We start from the raw sequence: 27,504 nt of genomic DNA, 5'->3' as shown, positions 1-27,504 counted from the left end.
TTTCCTCCTCCCATTCTATCAAAGTTTTCAGACTTTCCCCTGTACCCTTATGCGCATCTGATACTATCTCTGGAACATCAGTCACATGTACTATTCCTTTATTCATGTCAGTGCTGCTGTCATCAACACATTTATACAGAGGACAAGGTGACTTATTCTAATGTAAGAGAAATTATTTTCTTCATGCAAATAATGTTCTTGCATCCATTTTCAATATGTTCCACAAGACCTTTTACATCACGCATTAATTCTGAACATTGATTTTGTTACAACCACATAGAAGTACAGAGAAAAATAGTTGTCATAATCCATGATGCTACTAAATATCAATGCGATATGCGTTGTAATTTATTTTACCAAATTCCATCAAATGTTAAAAATGTGACTTGAATCATGTCAATCTTGCTGCAGCAGTACTTTGGTCTAATCTGGATCTCACTGACAGTACAAGTATACTATGTTCAGAATGTGCAGTTAGACTTAATTGGATCTACCGAAGCAACCGCAATAAGTGACTCAATTGGTGGCTCACATAAAATACTTACCACCCAAAGAAGCCACAGTTTTTCAACTCCCAATCTCTGCAGGGTGGCAAAAATATTACCACAATCCTAAACATTTGTTTGCCAACTGTAACAAAACAGTATTAAAATCCTTGAATCAGGTTAACTCTAAGCCCTTTGCTGAGACATACTTTCTTTATAAATCTCTTCTCTTGCCTCCTATTGAACATAGAACCACTCTTGATAGTTCACTAACAATAACCAATGGATATCCTATTTACACCAGATACAAAATACCCCTTTGACTATCAGTGTTTCTTTCTACCATCCACATGGGTACATCAATATACAACAATATAATTCCAACAAGTAACTTCCTACTGATGACACTGACAAAACCTTCATATTTCATTAGTTTAATTACATCTCAAAAATCAGTAATGATTATTGTACCATTCAAGCACAAATAATGTCTTTTCATTGAATGTACATTGCATATAAATACATTTTGCAACCTGAAAACTACATTTGTGCTTTGCTGATCATCCTTTAACTCTACAAGAACTGCAATAGTATTTGTGCACCGACAGAAAGTGAGAATAGCTTTAAGGTTTTATGATAAAGCTGGAAGAAACGTTTGGCACGCAGTGGAATTAATTGTCTCCTGAATTCAAGCAACTCAAATTTTCTAATCTTGCTGTTTATTTTGATGACACTACAATTCTATAAGTCTATATTAACTGCCCAAGCACTAATCAAGTCATCATTTGTCCAGTCCTGCATCTACTTACTCATCAGAATAGAAACTAATGCACGATATATTAAGTACTAAGAAATAAAAGCGTTCTTGATTAAAATTTGTCCTTCTAAACACATCTTTAAACACTGTTTACATCTGGGTAGTCTACCTTTCACCAAACTTCTCACATAAGCTTTGCTTGATCATCAATCCTCTTTCCATATTTTGAATTGATTGGTTGGTTAGTTGCAACTGATCAAGCGTATAGGACTTAAAATATCCTGGTCTGGCCACATTAGTTATCAGCTCTTTAACTGTAATCAATAGATAATGGCAGCAAAACGCCAGGGGGATACTCCGTAATTATTGCAGCAGCAGCTGAGTCAATAATATCAATGCAATATCTGGTAGACATTTAAACTCTTGGAAGAAATTGTTTGAGTTTTTTTCTAATACATGTAGTAAGATCTGATATTGCAAGGACTGCAAAATCAGAACAAAGTCTATCCACGGCATTGATGTCTCTGCAATGACAGTGGGGAGAGGTGGGTTAGGTGATTTTATTTTGAGGCCGGGGTAGAAGTTAATCCAGGTGATGGGGCAGGCCGACATTCTCCCTTTGTAGTCAAACCTCCAGTGTGGAAAAACTGCTCGAAACATTTTTATTTGGGCATAACAATAACTTTCCCTGCCTGAGTGCATTACCACCAGAACCAACACACAACCTTACGATACTGAACTTGAATATGAAGGGATGTAGGCTGGTCATGTGAAAAGCTGTCTAGACAGTAAGGCGATTTTTAATATCCAAGATCTGCCTCGTATCTCCAGAAGATTTCTACAAGCACGAGAAATGGAAACAAATTCCGAAGAACAATTTTGTTGAAGGTACTCACCTGCTGTGAGGAGGTGTGTGTGGGGAGGTGTGTGGCATGAGATGTGAAAAAACGAAAATATGTAGTGAGGGGTGGATAATGCAATCAGTTTGGGATTGCTTGTCATTTTAAGGCACATCTTAAAAGAGGAGAGAGAGAGATTGATAAATGGGAGAGGTTTAGGGAGGGAATTTCAGTGTTCAGGGCCCAGGCAGCTGAAGGCCCAGTCACTAATGATGGAGCAATTATAACTGGAGATATCAAAGAACAGGCTGACGTATGTATGACCAATGGCCTCCTTATGTACTATAAATTTCCAATTCTCCAAATATTGAAGATGTTGGAGAATAAAAGGCGAGATTTCATAAAGAATCCTACAGTGCAGAAAGTGGCCAATTGGTCCACTGAGCCTGTACCAACAACAATACCACCCAGGCCCTATCCCATATCCCCACTATTTACCCTCCTAGTTCTCCTGACACTAAGGAGTAATTTAGCATAGCCAATCAACCTAACCTGCACATCTTTGGCATGTGGGAGGAAACCAGAGCACCTAGAGAAAACCGACGCAGACACGGGAAAAACATGCAAATTCCACACAGATAGTGATCCGAGGAATTGAACCCAGGTCCCTGGCGCTATGAGGCAGCAGTGCTGCCCAAGCTGGATCCCTTTCTCTTGAATCAACAATCTATTTATAAAGATTCTTGGGTACTTTCTTGAATGGTTGTAAACTAGATTATGAGACTCAATAAAAAATAGGTTTTGCAAAATATTACTCAAGCAAAAAACTAACAACTTTTAAATTGGGAGGAATCCACATAACTACTGGAGGCTGGCTGTTTAACTGCCATAATAATCTACTCATTTTTACACACAAAGTATATCAATTAATGGGCAATCTATACTATTTTCCTTTGTATTATAATCTATTTAACAAAATATTTTTGAAAGTATCAGATTCTCACAACTAAATCAGATTCAAAACTTAAGCATATGTTAAAATGACATGGAGTTAATGTTATGAGTAACCTTAAGAATATAAGTATGCCAAAAACATGACCTCTAAATTAATTTTTACACTATCCTATTACAGTTTGCAACATTTCAATCTCATCTGTTAGAAAATGTAAGTTATAAAAATTTCATACTAAGATTTAAAAAAATGAAAATATTCAAGTCATTCTAAATACAGGTTTAAGATGGGTGTCGGAGCCAACTGATTCCCCAGTTAAGTAAGGGTAAGACAGGCCAAATAGTTCTTTGTGCTCCATTTGATTGTGATCAGGGAACTTATTGGCAGCTCACTGAATGGCATAGAGGGAAACTGGGTGCTGTTGGTGCCATTTTAAGGTCATTGGCAGCTCTTAAAGGTGAGGTGCTCTTCAGCTGCTTTGAATCATTGCTGAAAAGTGATGATAGGAATTAGAATTTCTACAAAGATGCCCAACTCTCAGACGTTGCTCTTCCTGGAATTGTTATTTTCCATTGTAACAGAATTGTGCAAAGATAATCAACTTAGCAGCAGTGGTCAAAAGTGACACAGCAGCTTAAATCTCACTTTAAGAAGGAGTGAGCTTAGAGGCTGGCTGCAAAGCCTAAAGAAATACAATGATCTCACCATAGTTGCTATGCTAAGACTCCTTACATCCTAGTTACTCTGCTTAATAATGCCCCATCTGTAGCCCCATGAGTCAAAATTTCCAATCACAGAAGTATACTTTGTTGAACCCCCTTCTACAGCTACTTAGGGTGACACAGTGGTGCAATGGTTAGCACTGCTACCTCACAGTGCCAGGGACACAGGTTCGATTCCTGGCTTGGGTCACTGTCGGTGCGGAGTTTGCATCTTCTCCCTGTGTCTGCGTGGGTTTCCTCCGGGTGCTCCAGTTTCCTCTCAGTCCAAAGATGTGCGGGTTAGGTGGATTGGCCATGCCAAATGACCTTTTAGTGTCAGGGGGAGCTAGCAGTGTAAATGCATGGGGTTATGGGGATAGGTTCGAAATAAAAATGTTTCGTGCAGTTTTTCCACAGTGGAGCTGTGACTACAAAAGGAGAATGTGGTCAATGCGTACTCAATGTGGTCAATACAGACTTGATGGGTGGATGGCCTCCTTTTGCACTGACAGATTCTATTATTCTATGACATACAATTGTTCTCAAAATTATTCTCCCTACGTCCCCATTCCTCTTGCATCTTCCCTGCACCTGCTGCACTATTTTATCAAGATGCAAATCTTCAGGACCTTTTAACAGGCCACAAAGTAAAACACTCCCTTTCTCCTTGTAGGACAAACAATGCTCAAGAGACCCACCTACCCTACAAATCCTGTACTCATGAGAAGAGGCTGCACTAGAACTCAAGAGCAGAAGATGAATCAGGAGTATCTCAACTGCCAAGCTGAATGATATACTCCACAGTCATTTTAACCATCCTACCCTCTTTTTCTCTTTCCATTGATCTTGCTGTTGAGTGATGCTGCTTTACTCACCTCTCTCAGCTAACTCTTGTAACTAACTGCCCATTCTTGCCCTCAATTCCCTCTCCAGATCCATCACAAGCAATGGCATCATGGAAAGAGGAGACGCTGGCTGAAGAGATGCCACTGTCCTTCACCATTGCAGACACCAACTCAGAAACTGGCACTCCAGATATTTTAGAAAGTGAGTTAGAGGGTTTTTCACTGAGAGATGCACCGAGTACGTTTGCAGGGTCAAGGACAGGGGGCTTTGGCCCAGGAATCAACTTTCCAGGGGAACCCACATCTTAGCTTCACTGCACAGGACACATGTATTGGGGATGATCTTACCATTGCGCCATGCGGGACGATGGGCGGGATGAGCCGGGAAGACCACAAGAGGGCCAAGAAATAAGCCACCCCCAGAGGTTGGGGGCAAGGGTGGGTGTCCCTTGGGCAATGTTAGCCTGGCACCCTGAAACCTTGGCACCGCCCACCTGGCATCAAAACCACTGCCACTCTGCACAGCAATCGGGGGGGGTGGGGGGGGATGGATGGATGGATGGATGGATGGCAATTGGTCTGATGGGATGGCGTGGTGGGTAACTATTCCAGCTGGGAGGTGGCAATTGTTCTGGTCAGAGAAGGGACGTGCAATCAGCTGGGACAGGGATGTACTAGATTTAGACCAAGGAGGCCAGCCTGAAAGCTGCAGAGGCAGTGACAGATCTCTGCTGCTCTCGAAGCAGATACCTGCACATGTGCAATGGTGCACTCTTCTGCTATCAGCTGGTTTTGAGGTGAGCTAAGCCCTGCCCATTCCTCCTTTGGGCAGAAATCAGATTTAAGGAATTATTTTATACAGAGTGCATAAAAGTCAACTGGAGGCCTCATCAAAAAAGACAGAATTGAAACTCTCCTGTTTTCCCACCCATTCTGGACTCAGAATGTTTTTGATAAGATCACCCCCGTTGAGTTCAAAGCCCCTGCAGTCCTCCCACAGGATAACATTATGTCTGCTGCCTGCAAGTACTTGTACCAAAGTTATGCAGATGCCAGACAGCCAGTAGAGCTAGACTGCTCTGTCGGCCAAGAGACTGCATGACAGCTTGGCGTTCTGAGGACACAAATCCTAGAAGTCACATAAGAACATAAGAACATAAGAAATAGGAGCAGGAGTAGGCCATCTAGCCCTTCGAGCCTGCCCCGCCATTCAATAAGATCATGGCTGATCTGTCGTGGCTCAGTTCCACTTTCCCGCCCTCTCTCCATAACCCTTAATCCCCTCTCTTATCAAAAACCCATCAACCTGCGACTTAAAAATATTTAGCGAGGCAGCCTCCACCACTTCAACGGGCAGAGAATTCCAGAGATTCACCACCCTTTGGGTGAAGAAGTTCCTCCTCAACTCCGTTCTAAACCGCCCCCCCTTTATCTTGAGGCTGTGCCCCCTAGTCCTACTGTCTTTTTTGAGCGGGAAGAGTCTCTCTACCCCTATCCTATCCATCCCAATCATCATCTTATACGTCTCAATGAGATCTCCCCTCATAGTTCCAAACTCTAACGAGTACAAGCCTAGTTTATTCAGCCTCTCCTCATAGCTCAACCTCCTCAACTCCGGTATCAGCCTAGTAAACCTCCTCTGCACTCCCTCCAAGGCCAAAATATCTTTGCGCAGGCATCTCAAATGTCTTCAGTATATCAGTCTCACTGTGGTAGCACTCAGCAGGAGCACCACTGTACAAACACTTAAGACACGTATTAAGGTTTGCAATTTTAATTTGTTAGTTAACTTTTCAATTATGACGAATTTGGAACCAGAGTGCGGAATTTGTTTGGATTGGAGTTTGTCCAGCCCTGGTGAAATGGTGTTCAAGTTGAGGACATTATTCTGAAGGATGTAAACTGTCCGATTGTAAGAGGGACTGCTGGTATTGGACCTGGAGAATGAATAGCTCGCTGATTTATTGCCAAAAAGCTCTAGCAGATGGCAGTACTTGCTTTGAATCCTCATCATCCAGCTGTTCTTACGGCTGCTGCACCTCCATTTCTTTCTGCATAGGTGGCGAGAAGGGCTGCCATCTCTGTAGAGCAAAGCTAGAGAGCATGCAGCAAAATGTAGTGAACCTGGAGATTCTCTCAGGGCTATAGTACAGGAGACATCCATGCCTATCCAAATAGCGAAACATCTGTTTCAGGGTGCTGATGATTTGCTCAAACAGCTCTTTGGGAGATATTTGGCCATAATTACAGTATTGTTCTGTAATCTAGTGCCAATTATGATTCTATAATCTATGGCTACCTGCAAGCATGGAGAATTTGGCACTCAGACAAGTCTTCGTTCGCTGGGGGTTCACAGAATCCCACCGACATGAACGGCCAGAAAATTCCGGCCACTAAGGGTCATGAACCACATGCTTATTGGATGCCCCTTGCCTCCAAACAGCTAGTCTGATATCCAATTATCAGGGTAGTTCAAAGCAGAGTATTAAAGACTGCAGAAAGATAAAGGCATCATGACAATTGTCAGGAAACACACCACAGATCTGCACAAAACATTGTCTATTGACATACACCAACTGATTGTCAAGTCAGTGGAAAGCTTTCCTGTTGCCAGAACAAATAGAAATTGGTCACAAAGTCAAAAACAAATAACCAGAATCTTATCCAAGCGCAGTTGAGGATTCCTTTAAATAATGTTTCTGCAACTTCCCTCTCAAATGTTGCCCCCAAGAATTTTGTTGGTGGGCTTTCAAATGAGAGGGTGCAGCATCCCAAATGTACTTTGTTCCAAAAACAGTAAATTCCTCATTCATTCTGGAGTCAATTAACATTTGAATCTTATCATTGCAGGTATTACTTGAAACTTTTCTTTTAAGAATTTGGATAAAGTGTAATCAGGAACTATGGAAAAGTGCCAGCTATGATTTAATGATCATAATTTTAAAGCTAAACAATTGCCATAAATCATATAGCTGAATAAAATCCTAATATTATAGAACAATACTTGTATTTCTCAGAATAAGAAAGATGATAAGCTGTTTTTTGCTATATAGCATACATATTGTAAGGATCACCGATTTATGGTAAATTACTTAAAATTAATTTGTTTTGCAAAGTTTTCAGTTAACAAAAATAACTGAAACAGAATGTTCCCACAATCTTCAAAGCATTCAACTGTCTGTATATCTCTTTAGCTATCTGCATATGACAGACACATGTAGTTTGGGTGTCAGTATGTTACATTTGGTGGGCTGTTGGTTCAGGTCGAATGAGATGGTTGGATCATCAAACCCTGTGCCAGAAAGAAGCATCTGAATTTAGCCATATATCCTAAAGTACCAAGAAATGTTACCATTCCTATTATCTTTCTACCTTTTGTAGCACATCAACTTTCAGGTAGCTTTCAGTTGTTACACATGTATAGGTTAAATATAACACATTCTGGGCTTCACACATTCACATCATTCTGCATAACTTCTATCTGAAAATCAACTATTCGTCATGATTAAATTAAATACATACACGGAGCATTACTAACCATTTGTCTAGTTTGTCATGATTGCTAAGATTAGAAATATTGATATAATCTTGAAAAATGTCTACATTTTTATAAACAAAAGGAAATCCAACTTTTCATTTTATGTAGAACTTGCAAGCTCACATAGAAGGTATTTCAATATTGAAATTCAAGTCTTACATCAGAGTTTAAGAATCTAACTAATAACTTGTTAAACTGAGGCCCTTTTAGATGGACTAAAAAGAGCCCATGACACTTTGAGGAAGAGCAGTGGAGTCCTCCCATTTTCCTGGTCAATATTTATTGATCAACCAATAGATAACTAATCAGTATTTCATTTCTGTTTCTGGGAGCTTACAATGCACAAATTGGCTGGCATTTTTCCTAAATTGCGAGTGTCTACACTTCAAAAGTACTTAATTGACCATAAAGCAAGTTATGACATCTTGAGTTTATGAAAAGCATTATACAAAAGCAGTTTTTTCCTACTATTACATGGCTCTTACCTTTCAAACTTATTCAGTTAAGGTCACTCGTATTTCCTATAATCATCTATTGTATGACCTGAATAATATGTTTTTAGATCAATAGTATTTAAATTCTTAAACGTTTTGTCTGAAAAATGCCAATGATGTGCTTTGATATCATTAACAAATAGCTCAGTTCAATGCAAACTCAATTGGTGCATTATAACATGCTGTCAAACTGACAATCAAACCAACCAACAATTATACTTTTCGGTATTTTTAGATGCTTATATTTTCCATAATGCATAGCATCATGAACGCTTGAAAGCATATGAGTTACCAGCTGTCTGACCTCTAAGTAGCCTAAATGTCAGTCTACCATCTACAAAAGTAACCTGAATCAATACAGCATGTTTTCAAGTTTTACCTAGGATAGCAACAACTTCGTCATCTTGTATTACTTCCAAGGACCCAGAAACCACAAAGCAAAGGTTGTCCACACTTTCGCCTGCATGGTAAATTAAATCTCCAGGAGCACTGTGTATGGTTTGAAACTCTATTGCCAGAGCTCGGAGACAGCCATCACTTGCAAGTCTAAATGCTGGGTGTTCTTTGAAGACTTTGCGGTTTAAGTGAACACAAATGTCTGCTCGCATATCCTTTGGACAAATTTCTAGAACCTATAGAGAAATACAAAAATAAAATCAATATTTCCTCCATAATTTATTAAAAGCATTTTATATCATTTTGTAGTTGTCAGACACAATACAGAAAGCATGTTGCACGTGAGCTGGATGGAACATATGCTTCTGCAGTAATTATATCTGCACAGGACAATCAATGCATTTTTGGTATTATTCGAGCCCGCTTAACCTTTGAATAAACAGTGTTAGCAAAACCTCACCAATTCTTTCATGTTTTCACCATATAATAGAAAAGAATAGGACATCTGTTATTACCACACAATTCAAAGAAACAAGATCACATGACAGTGATGCAATTAGTTGAGCAATGCTATATGTATTAAATACAAGTTACTATAAATTATTGTTCTTTAAGGGTGTTTCAGTAATACAGAAATGTAATTAAACACCATGTTACTCAAGATTAATACATATTTCTTTTCCTTGACATGTAGAGAAAATCAGCTTCAACATTCAAATTATTTGCCATTTATTTGAGCTCTCCAGTACCTGTTTTAGAAATGAGGTTGTCTTACTGGTATACATTCTGACTATGTCACAGCATCTTTGAACAGTACAGTATTAAACCATATTCTAACTGCAAGACTATGAAAAAAAAGTAAAAGCAAAATAGTGCTGATGCTGGAATCTGAAATAAAAACAGAGCATATTGGACAAAGTCAGCAGACCTGGCAGCATCTGTAGGGAGAGAAACAGTCTGCATGACTTTTCTTCAAAGCTGATTATTTATTGTATAAGAGAGATTGGAAAATGAGGATGGGAGAATCCTAACATGGCTCTGCGGGGGAAGGGAAGGAGTGAGAGCAGAGGTGCAGGGACAGGGTCAAAACTGGTTGAGCGCCCTGTCAACCACGGAGGAGGTTGCTGGGGAGGCAGGGGGTGGGCAGGTTATGGGTTAAGGAAAAAGGCAAGTATGTGGGAAATGCCATTGTCTCAACAGTGGCATCATCAGACAGATGACACTTTGTATCTGGCTAGCCTCTGTATTCAAAGGATCATCCATTGCTTTTTCCACCAACTTTAGCATGATGCTGCCAAGTAATGCATCTTCCCCTCGCCTATTGAGTTTAATAACTGTAGACTGTGACCTTTCTGCTCCATCTTAACCTCTTTTCTTAATATCGCAAATATTTTTTGTCTCAGTGCAAAAACGCCTCTCTCCCCCTCTGGGCCACCTGTCACTTGTTCTTCAGTTTTATTGCAATCTCTCTGGTTGCCACTGATCATTGGCTTTCATCTCTGTTCCAGCTGCTGCACCCCCTCTTATACAGTATATAATCCAACACATTTCTCCCTCTCTTCAGCTTTGAAGAAGTCATACAGACTCTAAACATTAGTTCGGTTTCCTCTCCCTGTATTAATTCTGTTTCCTCTCCCTGCAGATGCTGCCAGTCTTGTTGATTTTCTTTTCCCCAGCATTCTTTGTTAGTGTACGAAAAGAATAAAACATGCTTGCCAAAGAGATAAAACACTGCAAAAAAAACAAAGCTCAATGGTGCCTTAGTACTTCAAACACAAAATAGTGGAATGGGACACTACTGTTAAAATGAAAAAAAAGTGCAGCTTTATGTTAATCTTTGCTTAATGCATTCCTCGACATAGCCTACAACTTAGGTGTAAGACAAAGAGATGATATAATGATTTATTCATGATGTATATTCTAGAAGCAAATTGCAACTAAAAAAATCAATAGCTGCAGGCAAGTGAAACCTGTGCAATCCTGGAGCCACACTTCAAGTGCATAGCTTGCAACAGTATATACAGTAGCACCTTCAATTTGAGATTCAAGTAAGTTTCAATTAAATAGTAGGTCCTTTATTAAATTATATTTACTTGTAGAATGCCAGAAGTTAAAATTTGTGCTTAATGCCCATATGTTTCCTCCTTGCCTTGTAAGGAAATGAATCCCTACCTGCACATCTGGATATAAATAATTGCAAAAGGGCAGAGACAGGAGCAGAGGTTCTTTAATCCTGTATTAATTCTTTAATTATGGATCCTTAGGTGTTATAAATGGGCAGAAATACACCATTCCTTGAAGATACTCGTCTCCATAAGGCACATGGCCTGGACTCCAGAAGACATGGATGCTTTTTTGCAATGCACAATAGTTAGTTGGGCTGAGCAACCTCCCTCTCACACAGGTAGAAGGGCAGAGGGGTTACTGCTTGGTATGGGCAGACTTGAAGCAGCACTAGTATAATAATGTGATCTGCCTTAGAGCTCTCAGAGCTCTGCTGGGAGAAAAGGAGGATAGGACATTTGGACTACTGTGCACCAGCAAGCAGTGATGGCTGATTCAATAGACCTTCATCAGACTGGTTCATGGGACTGAATTTTCACCACAGAGGTGGGATACAGGAGCTGGGTCTGTTAGAATCATAGAATCCCGACAGTGCAGAAGGAGGCTATTCAGTCCATCAAGTCTGCACCGATCACAGTCCCACTCAGGCCCTATTCCAGTCACCCCACACATTTACTCTGCTAATCCCCCTGACACTAGGTGAATTTAACATGGCCGGTCAACCTAACCTGCACATCTTTGGGCTGTGGGAGGAAACCCAGAAATCCGGAGGAAACCCATGCAGACACAGGGAGAATGTGCAAACTCTGCACAGACAGTGACCTGAGGCTGGAAACACGGTGCCAGGGACCTGAGGCTGGTCCCTGGTGCCATGACACCGCAGTGCTCGCCACTGTGCCACCCCCTTTGCTTTTGGGTCAAAGTCCACCTCCAAGGGAAAGTGATTAAAATTAAGATTTTTCTGTGAGCAACCCCACATTGGCATGGATAATTTCCTATCCACATAGAGCCAATATGCTCGAGAACAGCGGTGACCCGATATGAATAAATGCGTGTCCATCAGGTGGGATTCTCACTTGATAGACGCTGCTAACTTACCTGCTAGTATGGGCACTTAGTCCCATTCCGGAGGAATCATGGCCATAATTGAAACATTAGTGTTAAAAGTAAAGAATATTAAAAGCAAGATATTAAAATAAGAAAATTACTGTGCGATGTAATTCTGGTGACTCAGACTCAATGAGAATTTTAATTTCTGAACTGAGACATTTATTTTCCACATCTTGACAGTTAATGAGAATACAGCAGGAATCTGAAGAGGCAAGATTCACAATTCAACTTTGCACTTGAAAGGGAATCTCCATCGTATTCAAATCTTTATTAAGCAACCACAAAGAAATAGCTGTTCCGTTATGCAGTCACACTGCAATCTGGAAGCCAAAAACCGCCAAAGTGAATCAAAATCAGCTCTCAAAGAATCCACCATGAATTATTACAAACCAGTCAAGATTGGAAAGGAAACCAACATGATATATTATTCTCTTTCACCAGCATCCAACTAGAGCGTTAAAATGTATCATTCAATTAGTTTTCATGGCATGTTGTGCAATCCACTTTGAGTAATCTGTGTAAGCAGCGTAAAATTTGTATTGCTTAGTTAGTGCTTCTGGAATAAATTTTCAAAATGGAATTTTAAATGGAATATTCATCATGTCAGTGTCAGATATTTCTGAGTTATTTAATTCAACAAGACAGATAAAACATTATTGAAACAACAATCAGATCTCCCAACAACAGCACTGCTCACAGGATGGCAGGCAATAAGCTACCTTGCAACAGGTATAGTCTCTCTTGTAACACAAAAAGTGTTATTATATGACACACCTTTCAGTATATCTATCAATCCCATGCTTACATTGTGGTTCCATATTTTCTGGCCCATCCCCAGTTCAATTGACATGCTATCAGGTGTCACTGAATTTCCCTTTTGTCCTCTGAAGATGTTGCTCATGGAGAAAATTGAAACAAAAACATTCCTCCCTTCAGCTGTCGCTTGTTCTTTTGCACCAACCAATGATTTATTTGTTGCACAATGTGGGGTAGATTATGACAGTGTGGAATAAATGTAAAATGAGTGATAGTGAATTGGGCTTCAAGGCTGGAATTTTCTAACCATTCACACCAGCAGAATTTCCCATCCTGCTGCAGTGAATGGGGATTTGGCTTGTCGCCAAAATCTGTTTTTTATTGCAGCAGAACATGGCAGGAGTGGGCAGTAAGATCGTGCCCCAAAACTTTACACTATTGTACAAAGTCAAAATCTATTCCTCTGTGGGGCTTACACATGTTTCTTTATCAACGTATGCAAAGTTGAACCTTTGTAAACCTCAACAGGGTGGGCAAAATTTAACAGATTCAAATTATGTACGAGGATCAGACCGAAAAGAGTAACACGCAAAATTGAGAGAGGAGGTATGGGCTGGGGGTTCAGTTTGGGAGGCAATAAAGATGCATAAACATAGTGAAAGGAAGAGGTTGAGGCTTGGCAGAATGTTGGGCAATACTTGATACCTGATAGGAGTATGAATTACATCTAAACACAAAGGGTGTGGGACACCACAAAGGTCAACTTCAGCCCAACCTCAAGCAGGATGACTCTTTGTGCAAAACCTATTGGTACAGGATATGTAATTTTATGATCAATTTTAATTTTTGCTAATTATTTAAGATTTCATGGTTTATAATTTGTACTTTTTACCTGATGGTAAATCATAAGAAGATCCCAAACAGTGAATGAAATTAATCATAAATTAATTGCTTTGTGTTTGAGTGAAAAATAATGCTCAAGATTCTTCCCCACTTGCTTTCAAATAGGTCTATAGGATTTTCTACATTTACATAGAAGGTGAGCGACCTTTGTTAAACATCTCACATAAAATACAGCACTCTAAACAATGCAGTTTGTACAACAGTGCAACGGCAACATAAATTATGTGCTTAAGTCCTAGAATGGAGTTTAAACCAACTACCTAATTCTAAAGGTGAGATTACTACTAAGTGAAGATGACACTATTATACCAAAATATATTGCCGATTAGAAAAGATGTGCATATTTTCTTTTTCATTCCAATACCTTTTCTGTATCAATTCCTTTAGACATTGACCAAGTGGAAACAATGTAGTCCATGACTCGCTCGCTCAGGCCCTTGGGCACCTGATAAAGCTTCAAAAAGTCTCGGACGCAGTTCAGCATCTCATGGTACCTGTTGCTATTGGCATACATTTGTTGGAAGATTGTTGTCACGTTACCAAAGATGGTTGCATACAGGAGAGCTGCAAACAAGAAAAGAACAGATCAGAGTTTATCAGCAAGTAAACAGCTACAAAGTGAATGTAAAGGCAGTGTTGAAGAAAGAACAAACTATTCAGAAGAGGGAACTTAGATTTCTAATGGCTACTCTTTAAGTTAACATTTCATAATGCATATTAAGATCAGGAGGCGAACAGGTCTGAATAAATCCGGCAATGCAGAGCAGCCCACCAAAGATGTAGAAAAGATGCCATTTAGATGGTGGGGGAAAGTTTGATCAGATACAAGTAAGTAAAATCCAGTAAGAAAGCCAAAAGAAAAGTACAGGAAAGCCAAAAGAAAAATACAGGAAAATAGGAATTACCAGGTAATAAATAAACCAAGAACCAACTTGTTTACTCTCTACTTATCTGGCAGCCTTGTGATATAAGAATAACAACAGTGTTCGTAACAGATGGTTGGAATCAATTTGTATCAAATAGTTTACAACAGTCCCAAACATAAGGTGAGGGAAATTCCATTGACCAAAAGTTATGGAAACTATGAGCAGAATTTTATGGCCCTGTTGTAGCGGGGGTGGAGCCATAAAATACGCCAAGCTGTTAAAGGCCCATTGACTTCAGCAGGACTGGAAAATACTGCCAGTGGAAGGGGCTGTAAAATTCCACCTCATAAGTCCAAAGTTACCTGTTCCTCCCATTTATGCTATACCTATCCATATGTTGTGTTTTAAATTAGTTGTACATTATATCCAAAAATATTTTCTGATTAATTTATTGTACATCAATACAATCAAACAAAATACTGCAAAGAAAAGCACACTAATGCTCCTGGCAAATTGCTTTAACTTGTCATTATATTACTACTTGAATATTATTCTGAAAGTATAACCTAAAAATTGCTATGCGCAACATTGGTATATAACTACTAAAAGCTTGATATCAAAATCTATGTTGTAAGTTTTTCAATTGACCTCGCCTCAGTAACCTTTTGTGGGAGTCAGTTAGAGATTTCCACTTCCTGACATCACTCCTGAATAGCTAAGCTGTAATTTTAAGGTTACATCCTCTTGTCCTGAACCTTCCCTGCCAAATGAAATATCTTCTCTCTTCATATCCTATCAAATCTTTCAGTCAACCTGAACACATCAGTTAGGTAGGCCTTAATCTTCCATGTTCAAAGGTTAGTTTATGAAAACTGTCCTCATAATTTAGACCTTTTAATCCAGTCTCACTCTGGCCGATCTGAGTTACAACCACTTCAAGGCCAGTAAATCCTTTCAGACTTGCATGGCTCAAAACTGAACATAGTTCCAGATGCAGTCTATCCAGATATCAATACAAATGTAGCGCAACTTTTTTCCCTTTGATAAAGGCTAAAATTCCATTCAGTTTTTTTAATTATTTCCTATGCCCTAGGTTTTAGTGATTCCCCTGCATGGATCCTTATATCTCCACTATTCCTATTTCCTATTGTTTGAGAAATATTTGGATCTTTCTTTCTTAGGTCCAAAATGAATGGTCCTTCATTTCACAGCATCAAACTCTATCTGCCATAATGTTGTCCATTTGCTTAATCTAACAAAGGGTTTAATTCAACCATTTTGAAAATAAGTGGTTCCAGTGACATCTTTCCTACTGGTCAGGTTCCCACACCAGATTATGCACTTGAAACCTTATTAATTATGTATAGGCATATTCGACACTGAGTCATCTGGTGGGCCAGCAGTTGATATACCTGCCTGTTATCAGCTGGCGGGTTCAAAGGTCCTGATGCCATATTTAAATACCAGACCAGTTCATATCACACGCCCCAGTCTATCCTTCATCGCCAAAATGTGCAGGATGACAGTAACCAAGAGGGAGAAGACTAGTAGGCGGTATTTTACCATCGCATTGCGCCTGTTTTTGGGTGCAAAAATTTGGTAAAGTTGGGTGCGAGGTGAGTAGCAGGATCTGTGGTAAAGTTCACACTTTACCAAGGTCAAAAAAGCAGCACAATCGGGATCCCACCCAAAACAGACATGACATCAATTTATATAATTCTGCATGTATTTTAATCCACTTAACAAGCTGCACTCCCCACTTTACCAGCATGTCTGCCTTTACCACTGTGTTCGCCCAATCCAGAATCAGTCTGGAACAGACATGCTTGGTAAAAGTCTGATTCTGGCACTCCATCAGTGTGGGTTAGCGAGGAGGTAAGCGCCTACTGTCGGACGGCTCCATGCTGCTCACAGGGGGTCCTTTCATGATGGTCATGTTACGTTTCGGGTCGGGGAGAAGAGGCTCTGCGAGTGTGTGTGGGGGGGGTGGTTGGTATAAGGGACTGTTGCTCAGCATGGTATCCAATGTCTGATTGGCAGAACGGACTTGGATCTCAGCAGTGACCTCAGGTCCTAGGGATGCTGCAGGGTCCTAGTGTATGCAGCATTCTTCGGCTGGGGGATGTGCTAGAAGCCCTTTAGATAATTTTAGTAATCTAAGTTAATGGCCAATCAAAACAATATAAAGATGTGCATTATTATATTATTTCATTCTAAGACTGCATTGGAAGTTTGCATGACATTAGAAAAACAGCACATAGGAACTTCAGCATTATTCATAGAGAAATGGTGCAAGAAAGTTAGGTCAAATCTTTATGGAATACTGATAGGTTTCATGGCTTTCTTCTTTCTCCTTAACAGGATGTGGACATTGATGGCTGGGCCAACATTTGTTGCTCATCCTTAATCCTTTGAGAAGGAAGTGGTGAGCCACCTTCTTGAACCGCTGCAATCCATCTGGTGTAGGTTCACCCACAGTGCTAATCGAGAAGGAGTTCCAGGATTTTGACCCAGTGACAATGAAGGAACAGCAAGTCAGGATGATGTGTGGCTTGGAGGGATGTGGCAGGTGGTGATTTTCCCATGTAGCTGCTGTCTTGGCCTTCTAGGTGGTAGAAGCTGTGGATTTGGATGGTGCAGTGCACCTTGTAGGTAGCACACACTGCTGCCACTGTGCATCAGTGGTGGAGGGAGTGAATGTTACAGGTGGTGGACAGGGTACCAAATGAACAGGCTGCTTTGGCCTGGATGATCTCAAGTTCACGTTATTGGAGCTTCATTCGTCTGGGCAAGTGGAGGTTTTCCATCACACTCCTGCTTCGTGCTTTGTAGATGGTGTACAGACTTGGGAGACAGGAAGTGAGAATTCTCAACTTTTGACCTACTATTCTATGCTGCATCATTCTATGATTCTAATATAGCCTGAGTTAAAAGATTTACATCTCCTTTTAACACATTTAACAAACTTTATAGTTTGAATTTAAATTAATTGTTTGCGGTCTCTTTACTAATAGAGAAATCAAATATATTTCTAGAATACAGTTTTAGAACAAAGAACAAAGAACAAAACAGCACGGGAAACAGGCCCTTCAGCCCAAAGAGCCCGCGCCGCCATTTCAACCACGTGAGTCCCCTCTCCACCCATGACCCTTGTCTATGCTTATGGCACTCCACATTGGAAACCAGATTGAGGGGAGACTAATTTAGGGACAATTTGTTACACCAATCAGCCTAAGAGCACATCTTTGGGGTGTGGGAGGAAACCAGAGCACCCGGAGGAAACCCACGCAAGCACGGGGAGAATGCACAAACTCCCACAGACACTGGCCCAAAGCCATGTATCTGCACAGCAAACAGTGATAGTCACTGAGCTGTCGTGTTGCCCAGCATCTGGTCCAGTTTAAGTGTACACTAACGACGTGAAGCACTAGGCTACTCTCGAAACATCCAAGAGCAGCCCTCGCACGACCCTCGCATGTATGCCCCTTGTTAGGCAACAAGGCGGACCGAAGCACCTGTGGATTTTAGCTGCCATTGAACAATTTATAAGATTTTCAATTATATAAGTAACATTATGTGCTCCATAATATGATTACTCTAGTCTATTAAAATTATTTTCTCCACAGTAGTGTATTAGAAATCTAATGGTGAACATATTAGTTCAGATTACTTTCCTTCTGAAACAACTGATTTCCAGAGATAGATGGATCCAGCAAAATACAGTGTAACTTCCATTATCCACTATAACGGAGAGGCCCTTCTTGAAGAATAATGGAAATTGTCCAGAATTGCGTGCATTTATTATTTAAAAAGCTACAGCCATAATCTAGCATGAGAATAAAGGTGAGCATTATATAAATTGTGAATATCAAATTCAATCTTCCTTGGCCTATGAAGTTGAATTATTTGAAATAGGACTAATGAGTTGGTACTTTCAGACCATGCATGAAACAATAGGCGAAAGTTTCTACTTTGTTTTTTTTGAGTCGGTTGGCTCATTTTCCCGATCGCTTCTCAGCCTTTTGGCCAAGACCAAGCGCAGCATCAACACACTGCGCCTGGTCGAAGGCACCAGGCTACATTTTAGCTTCATTTGAAACAATCTTTAAAAGCGGCATTTTATGACTAAGTATCAACTCAGACTGGAAAAGCAGTGCGTGTAGCTTGCTGGCACCAATGCCAGCCATGTGCTTTTCCTGCCATATTTTTTAACACTTGGTCAAAACAAACTCTGGATGGAGGTGGGTCCCAGGATGTTACACTTGTGGGGCGGACTCTGAATAAACAGCAAAGTCAGCCTTCAAGTGATTGGGGTTCTCTTTTTAAAGGGTGCTCTGATCTTAAAATAAATAAGAGAAAGTTTCCCCTCCACTGACATGCAAAATCACCCACCACCACCAATATCCCTCCCTTTGCCAAGGAAGTTTCATACACTAGCAGACGATGGGGGCAATTGGAAATCCCAAGTGTAAAAGCCATCTGGGGACTTCCATTGGATTCTCCATCCCTGCCTCCATTCCTGCTCACCATAAACAAGGGCAGAGAATCCCCCCAATGACCCAGATCTTCCACTCTCCAAATGGCTAAAATGTGAAGGTGCCCTGGAAGATGTGCTGGGGGCCCCTTCCCAACATCCCAACAAGGGATTGCCATGAAAGTTTCAACATCTGATGGGCAGTTCCTCCGCACCCAGAACTCTCCAAAAATGTCTCCAACTTTGAGTTAGAGTTGGAGGCTTCGAAGGCTGCCAACTCATTATCAAGATAGTTACCTAGAAAATAATAGATAGAGGATAACCATGCCTAACTCCTGCATAACTGCACAACTGACCTCCCCCCCAACCCTGAATCCCCACTAAACCCCCAGCCAACTGTCTCCATGACCCTCTGACCCTTTTAGTTCCTTAAGTGTCCAGCTCCAGCCCTGACCCTCCAACAGCCCCCCCACTCTTCAATTTCCAGCCCCTGGACACCACCACCCCCCACCCCCCGATTCCCAGCTACAATGTCCTCTTTGGCGAATGTCTCTAAATGCCAACCTATGATTGAGACTCGGTGGTGACAGTGCAAGTTGCATGGAGGATGACCAAGGGAGGGAGGAAGTGTTTAGTGGGAAAGGATGGAGCAGTTGCCTCGAAAAGGCGGAACAGAAAGTGCAGGTTGTCCATGTGCTCTTTAAATACTGCTCTTGGATCTTCAACCACATGAGCTAATGGAGGTGACCTCGTGTCTGCACGCAGTGTGAATTGGCAAGATCCTCATGGATGTATATTTAATGGGTTAAACAACACAAGGGTGTGCTTGGCCAGTCATGATACTGCCCATTGCAGAAATCATTCTCACTTCTGCACTCATCATTAAACTTAGACTCCAGAACAGAAGATTCTGGCCAGAATGTATATAATAGATGTTCTACCACTGTAGGTTCTCGGAAGTTTGTATTAACAATGGAGAAGTGATGTGTCTAAAATTAAATGCTTTGATTGGCTTAGATTTTATATTGTTTGAACTTCCACTGATAGTTGTGCATCATAATTAAGTGATAGTCCTGCTGATTAACACAACCGCAAAATTTCTACGTACTTCAAGCAATATCCTTTGGTAAGATTTCCAGTACATTTTTGTATAACACCTGCCATGTAGAAGTCCTGACTGATCTGGCTGCCACTAGGAAATCTCTTTGAACCTTAAGTCTATCATATGAGACAGCTTTCTGCTGTGAATGTTAAGTGTGATATCACTTCATCCAAAAAAAGGACTTTCCCTAAGGTATTTGGCAGATAAGTCACAGTAAGCCAAACAAGAAACTCACCTATAAAAACTGTTGTCATTTACAAAGGTCCATACTATTTAGCTGCTTCACATCTCTGCATTCACCACAAATCATCTCCTTTTCCACATAACACCCCAAAGGTTGCCAAACCTTGGGCTGATGTTGTGATTTTTACCAAGGGGCAGGGCAGGATAAGGAGGCAAGCCTCAAGTCTACTTCAGCCACAACAGGTATAAAACATCGTGCTGTTGGCATTATTCTGAACCACACATAACTGTCTAGCCAACTGAGTTAACCAATCCACTTACCACAGAAATGTGGTATTTACCAGAGAAATCACTGTGCCCAACATACATATTTTATACTTCTGTTTCAGTATTGACTCTCAGCAATACTATTTCTGTCACATGTACATAGTGAGGGCAATTTTATGAGAAAAATTCTAAATGTCCAGCTAGCATGAATATGGGAGTTTCAGATCCGTTTTTTGAGGGAGCCTTTACTCCGAATTTTATGCATTTAGACAATGAAAATATGGGCTTGACTGTATCTAGCCACTAGAGGCAGTGGGCAGGACTTAAAGCACAAGTCACCTTACTCCAGCAGCAGAGGGAGCTATTGTACACGTGCAGACCCTTGGTACTGCCAGAGCTTAAGATCTAAGCAACTGAAGACCAATGATGAAGCAGCTGAAGTCTCTCAAGAGGCAGACGAGTGGAGATATTTTGGAGGGTTGTAGACTGGAGGAGATCACAATGATCTGGAGATGGGGGTAGGACCACGGAGATACTTGAAAACAAGGGTGAGAACTTTTAAAGTCGAGACTGGCCAGGAATCTCTGTAGGTCAGTACAGGGGAAACAGGATTTGGAAAGTGTAGAACACTAACAGCTAAGTTCTGGATGATGTCAACCTTACAGGGGGTAGAATGAGGGAGTCCAGCCAGGAGTGCATTAGGATAGTCAAAGGCAAGGATGACAGTTCAGCAGCCAATGGAACAAGGGTAGCATGAAGTCAGGTGAGGTTACTGAGATGGAAACAAACAATCTTACTGATGGTGTGGCAATATGGTCAGGATCAAATATGACACCATGATCATTGACAGGTTCAGCCTCACGCATTTGCCAGAGAGAGAGAGAATTCATAAAATCCCTACAGTCAGAAGGAGGTCATTCAGCCCATTGAGTCTATTTCAAACACAATCCCACCCCGGCTCTATTCCTGCAACGCCATACATTTATTCTGCTAATCCCCCAACACCAAGGTCAATCCACCTAACCTGCATATGTTTAGACTGTGGGAGGAAACCAGAGCACCCAGATCAAATGCAAGCAGACGTAAAGTGCAAACTCAGCTTCAGTGGCTCAGTGGAATTTGTAGAGATCTGAAAACAATGGTTGATGCAGATCATAAGATACAAAAATTACAATTGGGGTGTCCCGATATCACAGGACCTTGATTCCTAATGGGGTTATGGGCCAAGTATCTAGCAGTAGATCCCAGCGAACATTTTCCCAACAATGGGGCAATAATTCATTTTTGAAGGAATTTCACCATCTGCTTTGGGATTGAATTAAGCCATCTCTGTCCTTTATAAAAAGTAATTTTCACACTTAAGTGTACACCTGCATACATCTCAAGTTTTAGTGATAATGTATGCAGAAACAGATAAATAAAAACAGAAAAAATCTGCCTCTGTTAAATTGCCAATTTTCTCTCCTTCATCAGTGCTCACAGTCAAACAAAACTGTAATCAGTAATCATAGAAACATAGAAAGATAAATGGTACAAGATGAAGCCATTCTCCCCATGGGCAGGAGAGCGTGGAATTGCAGACAGCAACCTGGCCTCCCTGATCCGGACACAATTTTACAGTGGGGCAGGCAGGATCTCAGGCGGGAAGCCATCCTTATTCCTAATGACATTGTCCCACACGGCACAATTTTTAGGCTGGATATCTCAGGCAAACTGGGAAAATGAAAAAGTTAAGAACCTCGATCTTGGGGCAGCAAGTTGGGGAGGCATCTCCATCGGAAGACCCCTTATGACTGGGAGGACACTCTCGCCTCGTGAACCTGATGTCACCCGACCTCCCTTCATCACCCTATCCACTAGCATGCCCCGATAATCCATTTGTCCCCTTCTTGCAAATTTTCCCCCCACCCCCACTCCCAGCATATTCCCTCCACTCCATGGCTCCCTGTAATTAATTCCAGGCATGATGCTGCAGTGCCTCTTCCAGCCACTAAAGCAATGTGCCTGGATGGGCTGGACAGCTGTCGGCCAATCTGATTGGCTGACAGCACTCCAAGGCAGGATTTCCTTCCAAGTGCGGATGGAAGTCTGTCTCGCCTATTGCCAGTCAATGCTCATTTCAGCATCAAATGGCAGCAGATCTATTGGGTTTGTGCCTTGCCATCCCACAAATGCAGGCCATGGTGACCACTTTAAGGAAAGAAAAGAGCTATTCAATCTTATACCACCTTGGTTTGTTGACCTGTAGGCAAGCACATCTCCAATGTTCTTTTTAATGGGCACAGGAAGAAGTCTCACAACACCAGGTTAAAGTCCAAAATCATGAGTTTTCAGAGCGTTTCTCCTTCATCAGGTGAGTTCTTTTTAATGATGAGTGTTTCTGCCATCCTCTACCAGCGTTTCAGCAGTGAGTTTTCTGTATAAAGATTACTCGTCAGCTCCTCTCTAATCATTCTACCAATCACTTTAATCTACGTCCCCTAGTTTTTAAATCCAATCAAGTGGAAATAAATTCATTCCTATCCACACTATCTAGGTACCTCATTTTTATACATTTCAATTAAATATCCTGTTATCCTCCATTCCAAAGAAAGCATCAATAACCCACCCAATCTTTCCCCATGGCTAAAATGCTCCACTCCTGGAGTACAATCTGTAACATGGTGGCCAGCACTGAACAGAGTACTCTAGCTGCACTCTGATTAGTATTTTACACAGTTCTAGCATTCCCTTATCAATCTTATACCTCAGGCCTTGGTCAATAAAGGAAAGTATCCTCTATGCCTTCTTCACCACCTTCTCTACCTATCCTATTATCTTCAGGGATCTGTGATTATACATCCCCAAGATCTCTCAGTTCACCTACATATCTCAGTATCTTACAATTTTTTTGTCCATTTCCTTAGCCTTGCTTGCCCTCTTCAAATCTATTACTTCACACTTTTCTGCATTGATTTCTATTTGGTACTTTTCTGTCCAGCTGACGAGTTCATTGATATTTTTCTGCAGTCTACAGCTTTCTTTCTCACTATCAACCACACAGCAATTACTTCACTTGCAAACTTCTTAATCATGCCCTCCATTTTAAGCCCAAATCACTGAAAAATGCAACAAACAGCAAATGACCCAACAATGAGTAATGCAAACTCTGACTGGAAACTGCCTAGCAGTCAGAACCCATTGACTATAAACCATTTGTTTCCTGCCACTGAGCCAAGTTTGGATCCAACTTACCACTTTCCCTTGGATCCCATGAGCTTTAAATTTTCTGAGCAGTGTTATCTGGGATCTCATCAAAAGCTTTACTAAAGTCCACGTAGGCCACAACAAATGCACAACTCTCATCAATCCTTGTTGCCTCCTCAAAATATTCAATCAAGTCATGACCTTCCCTTAGCAAATCCATGCTGCTGCCCAACATTAATAAGTCATCTTTAGTTGATTACTTAAACTGTTCCCAGTAATTTACCCAACACCAAGGTTAAGCTGACCTGTCTGTAATTACTTGACTATCTTTTCCTCCCTCTTTAAACAATGGTACAACATTAGCAGCCCTTCAATAACATGCCTATAACCAGAAAGGATTGGAAAATGATGGTCAGAGCTTCTACTATTTCTTCCCTCGCTTGCCTTAGCAGCTGGGACATATTTTATCCAGGCTTGGTGATTAATCTATTTTGAAGGAGGCTGAACACCTTAATATTTTCTCCTTCACTGTGTTTGTCCCATCCAACATTTCAAACCCCTCCTCCATAACCATCTGCTTCATCCCTCTCCTTTTCGTAAACAGCTGCAAAAGCATCCATTAAAAATGCATCTTTGCCTACACAAACAACCTACCTTTCTGGTTTATAATTGACCCTACACTTTCCTTTGTTGTTCCTCTTGTTCTTTATTTATTTAAAAATATCAGTGGGGGTTTCACAATTTCACTTGCCCATACTTTTCATGCCCTCTCTTTGACAATGACGAAATGGATTTCCCGCCATGAAAGATTGGGAGCCCTATTACCATACATTAGTATGCACTTAGTGAGCCTCGTCATTGTATCATCCCCTCACATAGGGAATTTCCCTATGGGGCCATGCCATGATGTCAGAAGGCAGTGCCAAGGGGTAGTGCTGGGAGGCACCCTTTGGGGAAGTCAATGGAGGAAGGGTTTCCCGCGACCATGTAGGACCCGGTTCCCATGACCATGGGAGAGGGTGACCCGTGGAGGGTAGAGGCTCATGGGGGGGGCCCATGGTGTGGGGGGAAGGGGGTTGTCTGCGTGCATGTGGAGACATCTCCATGTGCATGTGGGGGGTGGCTTCATCTTCTTTTAAAGTCTGACATTGGGGCACCCTTTAAAAATGCATCTTGATCTCAGGAATGCCGACATTGCTGACTTCTTCCAATCCTGTCCTGGCATGGGCCTTGCCTCCAGATTTCTTTTCTTTGAAGTGCACAATGTAGCGAGAAACGCCGGTTGTGTAGCCAGCGAGCTGCATATCACTTTCCTCAGCATAGAATCATAGAATCCTACAGTGCAGAAAGAGGCAATTCAGCCTGTCGATTCTGCACCGACCACAGTCCCACCCTGGCCCCACCTCCACAACCCTATGCATTTACCCTAGCTAGTAACCCTGACACTAAGGGGCAATTTTGGCATGGTCAATCCACCTAACCTGCACTTCTTTGGACTGTGGGAGGAAACCGGAGCAGCCGGTGGAAACCCATGCAGACACAGGGAAAATGTGCAAACTCCACACAGACAGTGACCCAAGCCGGGAATCAAACCTGGGTCCTTGGTACTGTGAGGCAACAGTGCTAACCACTGTGCTACCGTGCCACCCCACCAGAGCCTGCACTTGGAAGAAAAAAGGGAACATTTAACAAATAACAAATAGAGAAAATAATTTTTCACATGCTTGTTCTGTCGACAACAGGAGTTAGAATAATTTACAGAGCAGTCTTAATCGCCACAAGTGGATAGTAATATAATCTGAACTGAGAGAAGACAACTCAAAATATTCTTCTAGTGTCGTATAAATTGCTGTATCTCTCTATAAGAAAATATGAGTCTCTAGTAATAATACCATTCAAATCCTACAGTATAAGTACAATTGTGTACAATGTGCAACAAAATTATGAAGGTATTTGTCCTAAAGAGGCCTATTATTTTATTACACATGCTGCAGAGAGCAATTTTCCCTCTGGCGTGTTAAAGGATTATCCTAATCTTGTTTCATATCCAGCATAAACCCATTAACAATCTGGCTCTGTCTGCCCTCTCAAGTGAAAATAATAGATCCCATGACACTATTTTGAAGTAGAGCAAGGGAGTTATACTCAGTGCCCTGGCCAATATTTATCCCACAATCCACATCACAAAAACAGATTATCTGATCATTACCACATTGCTGTTTATTGCTGAGAGCTTGCTGAGTGTAAACAGGCTCCTGCATTTTCTACAGGAAAATGACTACACTTAAAAGTGCCTCATTGGTGATAATATACTTTGGGAGATCCTGTAGTCTTGAAAGTCACTATCTAAATACAGTGAATAGTTGAAGCTCCAGCACAGATTCTTACAGGATGCCACTAGTCACAGCCTGCTAATTAGAGAATAGGTCCATTAGCCCAACTCTCTGTCTACTCTTGCTCTGCAAATTTCCTAACAAGGTCAATCATTTCCTTTCAGTTTCATGAGCTTCAACTTTAGCTAACCGTCTTCTATAAAAAAAAGTTCTCAAGTGCCTCTGAAAGTACATAAATAACACCCATACAATCTTCCCTTCACCTTACATTAGTCACCTCTTTAATCAGGTTTTTCATGCATGACCTACGTCTTACAAATCTATGCTGACTCCCTTTGATCACTCTTCAGTGCCACCATTTTCTTTGTTACTCTTATTTTCTTATGTTAATTTTAGTGATTTTCTGTCCTTGATTCCTCTGCTATAAATATATCTGGCATCCTGACCTCCTCCTCACCTGAAAATAGACAAGATGAAGAGGCAGTAAGGGAGGGGAGTTCGAGAGCTTAAGGCCTAGGCAGCTACAAGCACAGATATCAATGCTGGAGCAAAACAATCAGAGATATGCAAGAAGACTGAATGGGAGTGGCACAGAAGTCTCATAAGTTGTAGGAGTGTGGGTACAGAGATAGAGACTGCTGAAGCCATGGAGAAATTGGAAAATAAGGTTGAGAAGATTGCCAGACAAAGAGTCACTGCAGGTCAGCAAGCATTGGGCTTTGGGTAAATGAGACTTGGTGTAAGTTACGAACAGCAGAATGTTGAATTAAATTAAGTTTACAGAGGTGTATTTTGAGAGGTCAAATGGATGAACTTGTATCTCTCCTTCGTACATTCACAAAACAGGTCTACGCATACTATATTATTTCCCTTCAGTCCACTTCCATTGGACACAATTTTCCGTTCATGCCAGTGGCGGGAATCATGGTGGTGGGGCACTAAATTGGGCGTGATGGAAAAAGTCAGTTTCCCTTCAAGAGGAAATTAGATTGCAGTTTTGTTCTCCAGATGTTGATAGTGGTCGAATTTTCTGCTGTGCTATGTTGGGAACAACATTTGCATTCATGGATGCTCATTAAAAGGCCAACTCACCAGAATTGCATTCCTCTTTCAAATGAGATACCCTGCCAGCGTATAATTAGAACAGTCTGATTCCTAACTGTATATAAAGTGGCATGCACACACCTGGCAACCTTTGCTCAACAAATGACTTTGAGTTACATAGACTTTAGTTTTGTCAACTTTAAGCGTGC

General features: G+C 41.2%; 1 protein-coding gene across 2 annotated transcripts in view; it reads right to left on the bottom strand.

Moving 5' to 3' along the window:
- kcnh1a (potassium voltage-gated channel, subfamily H (eag-related), member 1a) overlaps nt 1–27,504 on the bottom strand; it is a 242,971-nt gene that overhangs the window by 135,401 nt on the left and 80,066 nt on the right. For both annotated transcript variants that reach the window (XM_080200569.1, XM_080200568.1), the window contains 2 exons: nt 14,205–14,404; nt 8,991–9,243 (listed from right to left, as the gene is read on the bottom strand). In XM_080200569.1, the coding sequence (XP_080056695.1) occupies nt 8,991–9,243; nt 14,205–14,404 (453 nt within the window). The remainder of the gene's footprint in view (nt 1–8,990; nt 9,244–14,204; nt 14,405–27,504) is intronic.

Source organism: Carcharhinus amblyrhynchos, chromosome 12 (genome assembly GCF_965287045.1).
Source record: "Carcharhinus amblyrhynchos chromosome 12, sCarAmb.v2.hapA, whole genome shotgun sequence".
NCBI classification, from domain to species: domain Eukaryota; kingdom Metazoa; phylum Chordata; class Chondrichthyes; order Carcharhiniformes; family Carcharhinidae; genus Carcharhinus; species Carcharhinus amblyrhynchos.
This window is presented reverse-complemented; position numbering and strand designations above follow the sequence as displayed.